The sequence below is a fragment of the Physella acuta genome, unplaced genomic scaffold, assembly GCF_028476545.2.
Source record: "Physella acuta isolate Inbredline_101_S28 unplaced genomic scaffold, ASM2847654v3 ptg001183l, whole genome shotgun sequence".
Classification (NCBI taxonomy): Eukaryota; Metazoa; Mollusca; class Gastropoda; family Physidae; genus Physella; species Physella acuta.
Window position 1 is genome coordinate 366,453 of NW_026732700.1, and position 12,986 is coordinate 379,438.

At 30.7% G+C, this 12,986-nt stretch overlaps 1 protein-coding gene across 1 annotated transcript; it reads right to left on the reverse strand.

Moving 5' to 3' along the window:
* Window positions 1-526: 526 nt before the first annotated feature.
* On the reverse strand, window positions 527-9,855 carry LOC131956911 (multidrug resistance-associated protein 1). Its single transcript, XM_059321542.1, has 23 exons — window positions 9,742-9,855; window positions 9,137-9,270; window positions 8,757-8,894; window positions 8,484-8,630; window positions 8,223-8,316; window positions 7,978-8,044; window positions 7,739-7,865; window positions 7,319-7,495; window positions 6,848-7,015; window positions 6,264-6,513; window positions 6,075-6,150; window positions 5,751-5,871; window positions 4,787-5,021; window positions 4,528-4,672; window positions 3,945-4,110; window positions 3,519-3,718; window positions 3,058-3,184; window positions 2,846-2,947; window positions 2,551-2,697; window positions 1,588-1,746; window positions 1,202-1,368; window positions 873-1,067; window positions 527-670 (listed from the first exon to the last, which is right to left on the reverse strand). Exons 1-23 carry the CDS (start codon window positions 9,836-9,838, stop codon window positions 544-546), a joined length of 3,366 nt encoding a protein of 1,121 aa, XP_059177525.1. The 5' UTR covers window positions 9,839-9,855; the 3' UTR covers window positions 527-543.
* Window positions 9,856-12,986: the final 3,131 nt, after the last annotated feature.

The window sequence follows — 12,986 nt, forward strand, 5'->3', positions numbered from 1 at the left end:
AAGAAATAAATAGTATGCACTTGTGCCTAAGAACTTCTTAATCTCAATGCTTGTGACTCTGCTGACATCTTGTAAAACAAAGAGTTGACATCATTCAGTAAAACAGCAGGGGAATCAAACTCTGATACTCTCCCCTTGTCTAGAACCAAAATTCTGAAGATGAGTAAAAGTAGTTCCTTAATATGATAATAATGTTTGAAACATTGTGCTGGCATTACTTTTATATATCCATTGTGACCTAGATTAAAAAAAAATTATCAGACAACTTTTTAGAAATGTGTCTTTTTTTGTGCTAATCTCTCTGAAAAATGAACCAGGATTTAGAAAAAAACATTTGTGTTGCATTTATGCACAGATCTTTAATTTATCTTAGATTTTAATAGCTTTTAAAAAACAACAGATCATTGCAAAAAATGTCTTGGTTAATCTGATAAAACATTGTTACTTTTAAAAATAAAGTTGTCAAATATTATTTCATTTTAATTAACAAATTATTTAGAGACATGTAAGCATTAAGAAGGTTATGAGAGAAGAAGCTTGTGCCTAAGAATTTTTTAATCTCAATGCTTGTGACTCTGCTGACATCTTGTAAAACAAAGAGTTGACATCATTCAGTAAAACAGCTGGGGAATCAAACTCTGATACTCTCCCCTTGTCTAGAACCAAAATTCTGAAGATGAAAAAAATTAGTTTATTAATGTGATAATAATGAAAGTAATCAAGGCATAGTTTTTTTAAAATTATTTTGTACATTCCTTTTATATTTAGGTAAACTATTAATAGCTTTTCTTTCACTATAAATTAATGATTTAGCAAAAAATTTCAGGGTTATTGCCATAGAAAATTATTGGGTAAAATAAAAATGTATTCACCTGTCGTAATCCATGACAGTGTTGAGCCTATGTGCAATGGTTAACACAGTACAGCCCTGGAACTCAGACCTGATTGTCTTTTGAATCAGTTCATCTGTCTCTACATCCACAGCTGCTGTGGCTTCATCCAGCACCAAGATTTTTGTTTTCCTTAGCAACGCCCTCCCCAAACATACAAGCTGTCTTTGGCCAATACTTTAAAAAAAAATGAAATTATTAAAATATTTTTCTTAACATATCTTTAAAAATATAAGGATTTCTATTAATAACTTACAAATTAATTAAATTAAAGCAGTATATTTTTTTAGATATATAGGATATATTTTTACCTCAAATTTGTACCTCCTTCCCCAACTTCATAGTCCAGCCCTTCTGGTAAGTTCTTCACAAAAGATTTGAGATGACAATGTTCTAGTGATGTCCATATTTCTTTTTCTTGAAATTCATCAAAAGGGTCTAAGTTGGTCCTCAGAGTACCAGTAAACAACACTGGGTCCTTAAATATAAACAATAAACAGGGAAAATTATGGAATAAAAGTAAAATGTGAAATTCAAAACAAAAATTATTTGAATTACAATTTTAACAGATGAATAATTATGTGATACAATAATAAAATAAGAGTTAAATATGAATTTAAAATAAAAATAATTTGTATCATAATTTTAACAGATAAAGCCAGAATGTATGTTACCATTTTGATTTAGCCCAACTTACCTGAGGTAAAATAGTTAACTTCTGTCTGAGATCATAGAGACCAAGTTTACTAATATCCAAACCATCAATAAAGATTTGTCCATCACAGGGCTCGACCAATCGAAACAGAGTTAAGAGAAGGGATGATTTTCCAGCACCTGTTCTCCCTACAATTCCTACCTGTTAAACAAGTTAATTGAAAAGTCTAGTGACAATTTTAGCACAATTTCCTTATGTTATCTAAAAATAGCTCTGACGTATAATGCTGGGGTGCGTTCAAGCTAGGAGAACGATCGGTTTGTAGGTGTTTATGTAATTTTAAAATTTGTGACAGAACGAAAGGATATTTTTGAAAACTTTCTTCGGCAATATTGTTCTAAATTATGACAGGAATCGATTGGTAAATGTTTCAAGTCGCTAAGTGTTCTGGTTGCCGAGATATGGGCTAAAAACTGCATTTTTTCGAGGTTTTTTGGCTTTTCCGTGAAATCCAGGAAGGAATTCCGGGAATTTTTTTGGCCCACTATCATCCTCGGAACTTGCTTAACAAATTTGCTTTAGAACTAGTCCTCGATATTGCTTCGTTGAGGAGGAGATACGACTTAAAGCTGCGAAAACACATCCATCCATTCCCAGAAAAGACGAGTTAATAAACGCAATTCTCCAGAATGGAAATTGCGCTAAAAAGTATCAGTCATCTATAAACCATTTCATTAGCAGCAAAACAAACAAAATCAAGATTTGAGTAGAACAGGAGATAAATTATTTTAAAGTTCTATTCTTATCAAGATAAGGGATTAAAATTCAATCTATAATAATTTAATGTCCTTTTCTACTGATATACATTATAATCAACATTAGTATATTATTATTATCTATAAGCATAGCTTCGAACTAGATTTTAAAAACTTTTTTTAAAAAGTGTTAATAATTACTATGTTTAAGTGTGTTAAAAACACCTTTCCTCTGTGAGGAGATACATACCTTTTCACCATCTTGAACATGAAAACTTATTTTCTTAAGAACCAAATCCAACCCCTTTCTGTATTGTACACAAACATCTTTAAAGATTATATCTCCTGTCTGAGGCCATTGCTGGGTGTAACCAGGGCATGGCAAATGGCGAGGTGCCTGTAAACATTCACATACAATAATTTAAAAACAGGTAGTGTTATATATTATTAGTAGGTTACTAGTTTGATATGTTAGATAAAATGAAGAGTTAATAATAGTTCAAAAATTGTCTTCTTTAGAAATCTGTGAATAGCATAAGTCTTACTTCAGATGGTAAATTAATGTATTGAAGAATTCTCTCAACAGAAACAATATCCATCTCAAGAAGACTTGCTACTCTTACTTGCAGCTGCATATTTCCTGTTACCTAGGAACAAAGACATATTTGACTGTAACGATAGAAAGCATTATTTTATTAACTAAATGACAATCCTACTTTTAAAGAAATAAGTTGTAAAGAAGTAAACCTAAACTTACTGTTAATGCCATGCTCATTGAAAGACCAATGAGCCCAGGAGAAAGTTGATCATGATAAGCCACACAGAGTATCCCAGCAATCAAAACTAAGACATCACTTATAACACCCAAACGAATTGATAGCCATCTGGAATAATATAATTCAAGCTCATCATTTTCTATAAAAATGTGTCTGAACAAAGTATAAAGCTCTAACTCTGTTACTATTTACCAGGAATTGATAAATGATCAAGCATAACTACTACTAATCCCTAATATATATACCCAACAATTGGAAAATAGATGTTACAGTTTTTGGTTCTAGTCCACTCTAGAAAAAAATGCTGCTGTGTTTTTAAACTTTATTTTACCCCTCGCTAATATCTTGCTTAATATTAGAAATCAAATAATTTAATATTAATGCATTTTTATGTAACATGTAATGTTAACAAATGAATGCCTATTTCCCAAGCATGAATTACCTTTCACAAGCCATACTTGTGTAAGTTTTCTGCTGGAAAAAGTCCACCTTCTCCTCAGATTCCTTGATGAATCTTTCCTCTTCTCTAAAAGCACATATAACACTCCTACCAGCAAAGGATTCACTTGTGTGACTTAGGATGGGTGACAACCCCTTTCTCTCCAACCTTCGTAACTGGCACGATGTTGGCAAATAAAGTTTCTGAAAAAGTAATATATCTTTTACTTGTCCATGTATATCAATTTATATAAGGACATTTATTGTACATAATCAATTGTGCAAAATAGACCTACTAATTGCAAACTTAGGACCATTTATGTTTTATTATATATAAACAAGAGTCCAATTTCAATTGAAAATCAGCCAACATATTCCAGAATTTTAGTTTATTTATATTAATAATAATTACTGGAAATCTAAAATTTACCTCAATAAAGTAAAATAAGAGCACAACGGGAATTATTACAGCAAGGTATACTGGCATATTGATAATGATAGCAACAATCATACAGAAAATAGAAAAGATTGAATGAAGCCAGATTTCCATCCATAATATCAGAGTCAGGTCTACTACACCCATATCACTTGAGATTCTAATAATAGAACAATGTAATAAAATTGGTCACAGAATGCCTCATTATGCTGGTAGGGACTTTATAATGGTAGGGATCTTATACTATTCTTAACCAATTGGCTTACATTTTAGATATAATTGATAATTGCATTATTAAATTTGTGTAGCTCTTAGTCTAAATCACATCAACAATTGGTGAAATTTGATATTTTAAATATTAAAAAATTTAAATAATATTTAAAACATCAATTAAGTAATAGGACTTTCCAAACATATAAATCTTTATTTATCAACGGGACCTCTTTTAAGGGAAGTCCTTTTGAAGCAGGCATTAAGGAAGAAAATCATAGTGTTAGTAGCCATGTCAATGTGAATCAATGCTTAACATTATTTAAAAATTAGGCTTATGCAATGTTTGTGTTTAGTTAGCAAATACCTTGACAAGATTCTTCCAATTGGTGTGGTATCAAAGAATTGAATTGGACTAGTCAAAATGCTGTTGATTAACAGCTCATAAGTTTTTCTTGCTACATGTCTATGTCGAAATGATTTTATTATGGTAAATATAATCACCGCTACAGCTGAAATAGACAGATATAAAAATTCATTTTCATCTAAATATTTCACAGTTAATATATTCAATTTATAGACCAGAGTATTAAAAATATTTCAAATTTTACTGAAGTACTACTTACTCTCTAGTATGCCCCATATGCTATAAATAGACACATAATAGATATTCTCAGCATGCCTCTCTGGACTATGAGCAGGTAGAGAATGATTGTTGAGTAGTGGGCTGTCCACCCAGTAGGATAACCAAAATCCAGCCACCAGTTCAAAAACAAAACAGGAGAGGAACAGCAGACTCATTACAGAAATAGAAAAATAGCCCATGGACTTCCAGAATGATGTGTACACTGACCAGCTGACCTAGAAAACACATATTTAAAAAAAATAGGTTCAGGGATATATTGCAATCTATATATTAATGAATATATGTGTGTCTTTCTGTCTGTCTTTCATGCATTACTACATCAAACTTCCAATGAAACTTTGGGAGGTTGTTGAGTATACTCCAAGTATGGTTTCTCTATGAATAAAGTAAATAATGAAGGGGTGACATCCTGGACGTAGTGTGGAAATTCTACACACCAATAACTAGGATCCAAGAAATACAGCACCAGCATTTTTATTATTTAAGTAACACAGGTTAAGAAAACAAGGTCACACTTGGTAATGCATTGAAGAAATTCTCTAACAATGCTGCGTCTTTTAAATAATGTTTCTTTTGTGATTGCAACAACATACAATGGACAGTACTAACTATTATTTATAAAAAAGGTTTATGTTAAAAACGATGGAATATAATTTGTAGAAATAGGAATTATATTTACTGGAATAGGAAAAGGCTACTGTTTAAGACATACACACAGTTGGAACAAGAAATATTATAATTTGAAAATTCTCAATGTTATATAAATTTTATAACATATTTTAAGTTTTTAATTAAAAACACAAATCTTAAAGAAACCTGCAGTGCATGCAAAAGGTTGTGACCGAATATAAACTGGGCTCTTGGATCATCTCATTATATTGTTCATCAGGGACTATATGCTTTCTCAAACACATAAGTTCCAAAATAAAAGAAATAACTATTACCCTGCCACTTGCAATCTCTTCCTCCTGGATTAGTTTAGATGACACATCAAATTCTTCAGCTTCCACAGCTTTCATACTCAGTTGTTTTACAAACGTGGTTTGCTTGTTGTCTTCAAAATGCCTATTTTACATTGAAACATGTATTTTTAAAATATTTACCAAAATGAATCTGATTTGATGAGACAGCATGGTTCATTAGTTTCTCAGTGAGTGGGCACTAATGATACAATACTTATGTAAGATAAACTGGACATAACATTTTAATAAAATAAATTCCAAACAATGAAATTCTATAATACAGTCTCAATTTTTTTTTAAACCTACTTTTTAAGTTCAAGGTCATTTTCTTTGATAGTATCACTTGAGACAAGCCTTTTAATGATATCTTTTCTAGCTTCTTCTGAAAATAAATAATATTTAATATTTAATTGACTATTCAATCTTTTATGAGATAGAAAAAGTTGTGATTTTGTACAACAAAATGATATGGTGTAAACAAATATAGCTTATTACCATTTTCAAGTTCAATAATAGAGACTGATTCTTCTTCATCTTTCAAGTTTACATTTACATCCCTGATTTTAACCCTCTCTGTTTGTGCCTGTTGTTGAGAGAGATACTGAGACAAGAACTGAGAAAAGGGGCCATTATGTGACATGAGTTCTTCAAATGATCCCTGTTCTGTACACTGCCCATCTGTCATGACAAACACTCTGTCAACTTCTGGCAACCATTGCAATCCATGAGTTACTAGAACTCTTGTCTGTTGGAAATAATTTAAGAAAATATTTTTATTGTCAAACATAAACACTTTATCATATTTAAAATTGGAATTGCATGGCTTCAAACAGACAAGGTTTGTAAATTTTAATTCAACTGTGCTATTGTTAGTTATAGAGTTTATATCACCAACATGTTTGTAGTAGCTTTTAATTTCCTGGGTTTATAGATTATACTGTTCATTGTAAATCGAAATTATGAAGTGAGATAATATAATCTACAAAAAAAGCTTGATAAATAAGACTGTTCAGAAGAGGTTAAAACAATGCTGTGAAATAACATGTTTAAATAATTAGTTGCGTCATATTCTAACTTGCCTTATTTTTTAGAAGTCCATTTTTACCAATCACATGATCAAATATGTGCCTGCCTACATGACTGTCTACAGCACTGAGTGGGTCATCTAGAAGGTAGATATCACTCTTGTGGTACACAGCTCTGGCCAGGCTGACCCTCTGCTTCTGACCTCCACTCAAATTTATGCCCTGCATAAAAATAACCGTATCAAATTTAAAAAAAACAACATGTATCTCAAAGTTAGAAAAAGTAATAACTTTAGACTTCAGCAAGTAAAACAAACTTACAATCAGTGTGCATATATTTCATAACAATGATAAACTTTTAAAATGATTATTTTCTACTCCTGAAATCTCTTAAACTCATTAAACAACACTTCTATTGTATCTAACGATATTTTATTTTCTAAATCTGTGTGTACTTAAAAGCATGATACTTTAAAAGTTAGAAAAAAATGAACTGATAACAGTTTTTTTAAACAGCCGACTTACATTTTCTCCAATTTCTGTGTCATCACCAGAGGGAAGAACCTCCAGGTCAGGTCCCAAGGCACATGCCTTAATGACTTCAGAGTACTCATCATCTCTCACCTCAGACCCAAACAGAATATTTTCTCTCAATGTGTTATGTTGTATCCACGCTTCTTGTGGTATATACCCAATGGTGCCCTGGTGATTAGATGTTATTTTATTAAAGTTCTGAAGATATAATTATAAGCTTGCACAAATGCTGTAAGTTCCAATACAAATATGAAAAAAAAAACATACAATTTTCTTCAAAGTTTTTAAAAATAAACAAATGAAACAAATTCACTTCAATTTACTCAAGAAAAGTCACCTACTAAGTTTTTTAAGAAACTGAAGGTATGAATTTAATTAATAATTTAATAAATATAGACATGTATTTCTGACCTGTTTGTTAACATGTCCACTATGTACAACCATCTCTCCCAAGATAGCAGATAGAAGTGAAGACTTGCCACTTCCTACCATACCCACAACAGCTACAAGACTACCCTTTGGGACTTGTAAACAAATGCTGGAATAACAAAAATAAAATATTTTAAACATTTTTAAAAAATTGTAGATAAATAGGCCTAGTAATTAGTAACCTCGTAAAACAAACCGCCAAGTCAAAATTGTCAAAATACTTTTTTAGGGTAGCTTCAGAATTTGTTGTCCATCCAAAATTTCCATTAGATATAAAGATGGCATCATCTGAAAAATATAATTCATTCACATTCTTTCAAGAATTTGATTTTTTTTATTTCAAAATACACTTTTTACATATTATTATTATATTGGCTTCAAGATAAATATATTTGCTTTATGCCTTTCCTTAAAACTAAATCACCAGATTAGTTTATTAGGCCTATACTGTTTATAATTAACTTACTTTCAGTTAAATTAGAGGAAAAATTATCCACTGGTGGCTTCTCCATATCTTTTGATTCTAAAAAGTTCATTAAACGTCTTGATGACACAAATCCCTAAGCAGAAATGTAAATAAACACATCAGTCAAAGTAATGAATTATGAACAACACAAATGCAACACAGTTCACTTTGTATAAACAGTATTGCACACAAACTTGATTATATTGCAACAAAAAATAATGCTTTAAAAAAGTTTATTAAATGTATAACCAAGTTACTCACAGCAATAACATAGTCCAAACTGTAACCAAAATAAGTAATTGCTCTACGAACTATGCCAAGGTAGGATATAGTGACAAACACCACTGATGCATTAAGGTAATTTTCTTGGTCAACAAGGATGTAGGTCAGAAAGGTGAAGAAAGGCAGCTGGAAATGAAAAGTATAATTAACTAAATGAAACAAGACAATTACATGGTACATACAATTAAATTAGAGGCAAAATAAAATTAATAAAACTGGTAACTATATAATTTTTCTTTTAAAGAAACAAACCCAAAAGAAACCTCCAGTCCATGCAAAGCTTGTAGCCAATCTTAAACAATGGAATTTGAACACAGCTTTTAGTTCATCTCTCCTTATATTGTTCATCTGGGACTTAAATGCTTCCTCCCATGCATAAAGTTTTAAAGCCTAAAAATTGTGGATTTGACATAGCATTAATTGACTATTTCTTTAATTTAAAGTTTTAAATTTTAAGTAATAAAAAAAAACAATTTGTTTAAAAATTATTTGTCACTCAATTATCAATAATATGAATATTCTAACATAACTAAACCTAAAAATTTGCTATCCAAATCAACAGTAGTCTAAAAACAATTGTAACTGTTGTAAGCTTGATAATCGCCCAAAATCAAGTTAGCCATACAATTTACCTTGATCCCAGCAAAAACTTGGGATGTTATTTTCATTCTCTTATCTGCTGCTTCCCTTAATTCTTCCTCACACCGAAGTTGTAAGCGGGAACCAATCAGTTTTAGAATGAAGAGAAAAGCCAATGTGCCAAGTGCTGAAGATGTATTTGCATATTGTGTAATAAAGATTTTACTATATAAGCCAATGGTTGTTTTTTTTAAAATGTTAATAATTTATGTTTGTAAAATTTGATGTGAGTTTTTATTTTGTATACAAATAGTTTAATCTCATATTTAGTGTGTTTATTATTAGCAGCTTAATGAACTATTTTTATTATTTTCACAAAAAATTAAAATTCTCGACTTGTACATTGTAATTTTTAGTTTAAGATAAATTTTACAATATTTCTTATTTTAGTATTTTTAGTACTAATTCTTAACATAAGATGGGTATCTGGCTCTTATTAAAGAAAGTAAAGGTGGTTGGTAATAGAACATACCAGAGAAATAGGCAAACCCAATTTTATAAGCCCTATGGATAATCAGTTCCCAAAGGATAACTTAATATAAATTATTTAAATTTGTTTGGTAATCTTTGTTCACATGGTAAACATATATAAATCTACCTGCAAACATAGCAACCCCAACAGTGTAGTATATCATGATCAGTCCAACCAAAAAATCTAATGGTGCCTCAATCATAAAGAAACCCTCATCAAGCATTATATACACAGTGTCAACATCCTTTGTGATCAGTTGAATTACTTCCCCTGATGACATAGCTTGTCTTGCTTCTGTGCCCAGTGACAAAATCTTAAAATAAAATTTTAAAATACATAAATGCAATCAAGTTAACTATAAGCCAAGTGTTTAATCAATGGATTCATATGCTTTTGAAATATTCGTATTTTTTACAAACAAATTTAATATTAAGACAATTTTTGCATACTAAAGAATTGCTGCATAACCCCAAAAAAAATAATTAAAAATTCATTATCAATTTTATTTTATCATTGCGTTTGTTTGTAACTTTTTAAACTGTCCATAGCACATCTGCTGTGTCAGAGAAAGTTTAAACAATAGATAAAGGATAGAAAGGGGAGAGTTGTTAATGAAGTAAATTAAATTGTAAAGGATAATACTGCTTTAATTTAATAGGTTGAATGTAAAGTTCTTGAGTATGAAACAAAGGTTGCATCAAGAAAAAAATATACAAATTATTATTAATACTGATATCAATTTTTATTTTTTACAGACATCAAAAGCAAAACTTTTTAGGCATAACTGTAGTATTGTAACAAACATGTCAAAATTGAAAAAAAAATTAGGGTGACAAAAATAATACAAGTTGGCAGCCCTAATCACTGCTGAATAAAAAAAATGAGTTTTTTTTCAAGAGATCTTTGGACATTGTACGTTCTGTATTTGTCTAGGGACTAAACCAAACTCCAAGTAATGGCCCCATGCTTAGGGGGCACATCTAAATGGACCTACAATTAAAATAATATTTTACAATGCTCAACTTAAAATTTTAAAACACAATACAATATTAATTTTATAAGAAAACAAGCTGAATATACTATCCACACCTTCCTATAAATAGCAGATACAAGAGCTGCTCTAACTCGTATTGTTGTTAGGTTGCATTGGAAGATGTAGCTCTCATAGATGATTTGTGACAGAACTGATGACAAAAACAGAGCTGTTGCCAACAAATAGCCATGCCAGACTGGCTCATCCTCAGCCATTGAAAAATCTATAAACAACCTAGGGAAAAACATGTAACAATTATTTTAAAGTAGGCCTCTATATAACCATGGATAGTTATTTTTAAAATGGTAATTTTTTTAACAACCATCAATACCAGATTGTATTATCTTCATGTAATTTAAAAGCTATGACAAAGTTTAGAACAAGAGAGCACAACAGATAACTTAAAAATCTAGTGTAGGGCTCTTGAATAGGTGAAATCAACTTTATCTGCCATATTGACTGTAGAGTCCAAAATGGTAACTTTATTGTAGCTGGCTTTTCAAAACCATTTTCATTTACTTAAGAAACTTTGTATCATTGGTATCACATGTGTAATGTAAAAACTGAAATATAAAAAGACTTACTTAAGAAAAACTGGACAAAGAAGAGTAAAAACTTTAGCCAGATGACTCAGCAAACAGCATTTTAGGACTTGCTTCCAAAATGTACACAGGATTATCTGATAAATTTAGAAACTCATAAATAGGCCATACTTTTAAAAACACTTAATTGCATCATTTAAAATTAATCATAATTGCCAACTACAATGTCTTATATGAAGGGATAAATAAATGTACTTGTTTTTATTTTTACTTTTTTTATATTGTAATCTCAATAAGTGCACTTACTTTTGTAAATCCCTTCTAATGTATGTTAAGCCTACCTTCCACAACACAAATCCAGATCCTTTGGTCTCCAGAGATTCAGCTGAAGGAAGGAAGCAAACCTTTTCATTTTGGAGATCAGAGGATATGTTAGCTTCACTAGTTTCTGTTGCTGACAGTTTGCTACCAACGTTTTTGTACTCCAAAGTGGAAGACTTGCATGTTCCATCAGGTACATTAGTTACTGTGTTCACAATCTGATGCTCTCTTTCCTGATAGTTGCTACCAGATCTAAATATAGCACTCACAGTTTTACTATGTTCAGAAAAAAATAGTTGAAAGTTGTTTTCACCAATGGCACCACTGGAAATAATAAGAGGCTCTTTATATATTTCAAAACGTGTACAGTTTTATTAAAACATGTGGTTATATAAATTTGTGTTTTTGAATGACTTCTATGAATCTATACTAGTATACTAGATTAGACATATTTAATAGTTTATTTTTTAAAATACTATATCAAATAAAATACTAAATGTAAAAATGAAATAAATATGCAAATATATTGGTTTCTAATATTATAAATTCTAACTGAATTATGTTGATAGATGTTATAAAAAAAAAGAACACGTAAACCTAGTCTAGATTTTAGAACTAGAATCTAGATATTAGATATAGATCTACCCCCCCCCCCCCCTTCCCCCCTTGAATGAAACAGAATTTATACATAAAAATATATAATTCTACTTCTACCAATGTCCGACCCCCGCCCCTTACCGGAGAATTTCAAGTGCCCCCCGCCGCCCCCCCCCACCCCCCCCCCCACCCCGGAGAAAAAATCTGAAAGAAGCACTGATCTAGATTTAGATCTAGATCTAGTATCTAAATATTAAAAATTTTATTTAAAAATTTACCGTCTGGAGAATTTTGAAAGATTCTTTAGAAATATATGTACAACTGTTCCAGATTTTTCACTGTATTTAAGTGAAAAAATTTCTTTGTCAGTCAGTGGTTTCTTGTAGCCTTTGATTACTAAACTTTGAGAATAGATGTAAATAGAAAAGTAAATTATAATAATATATAATATATTATAATAAGTTCAATAATTAAACTATTTATCAGAGCTTGTTTTTATATTAACCGACAAGTGATTCAACCAATGTAAATATGTATTGGATTTTATAAGATCTTAAAATTTAGCATCGATATTTGTTGAATCTATTTGCCTATTTAGTTTCGACGATAACAATAATTTGGCTCAATCTCAAATTTGTTATAAAACATTATTAAAAGTTTCATTAATGCTGATAATACCATCAAACTAAACGTAGGCATAGGGGGTCGTCCATAAATGACGTCACACTCGTAGGGGGGAGGGGGGGGGGTAGGTAATTTTGTGACGATGTGTGATGAGAGAGAGGGGGGGGGGGGGGGTACAGATGGTGCGACGTCACACTTTTGCTTTATAGATAAGAAATGTTAGAAAACGAATTTTAGACGTTATTTAGCGTTTT

Coding starts and splice junctions, on each gene's coding strand:
- LOC131956911 (XM_059321542.1), bottom strand. CDS start 9,838: ATGCTTGATGAGGGTTTCTTTATGATTGAGGCACCATTAGATTTTTTG. Junction 9,271..9,741: donor TGGGGTTGCTATGTTTGCAG/GTAGATTTATAT, acceptor ATACATCTTCAG/CACTTGGCACATTGGCTTTT. Junction 1,747..2,550: donor ATGTTCAAGATGGTGAAAAG/GTATGTATCTCC, acceptor CTTGTTTAACAG/GTAGGAATTGTAGGGAGAAC.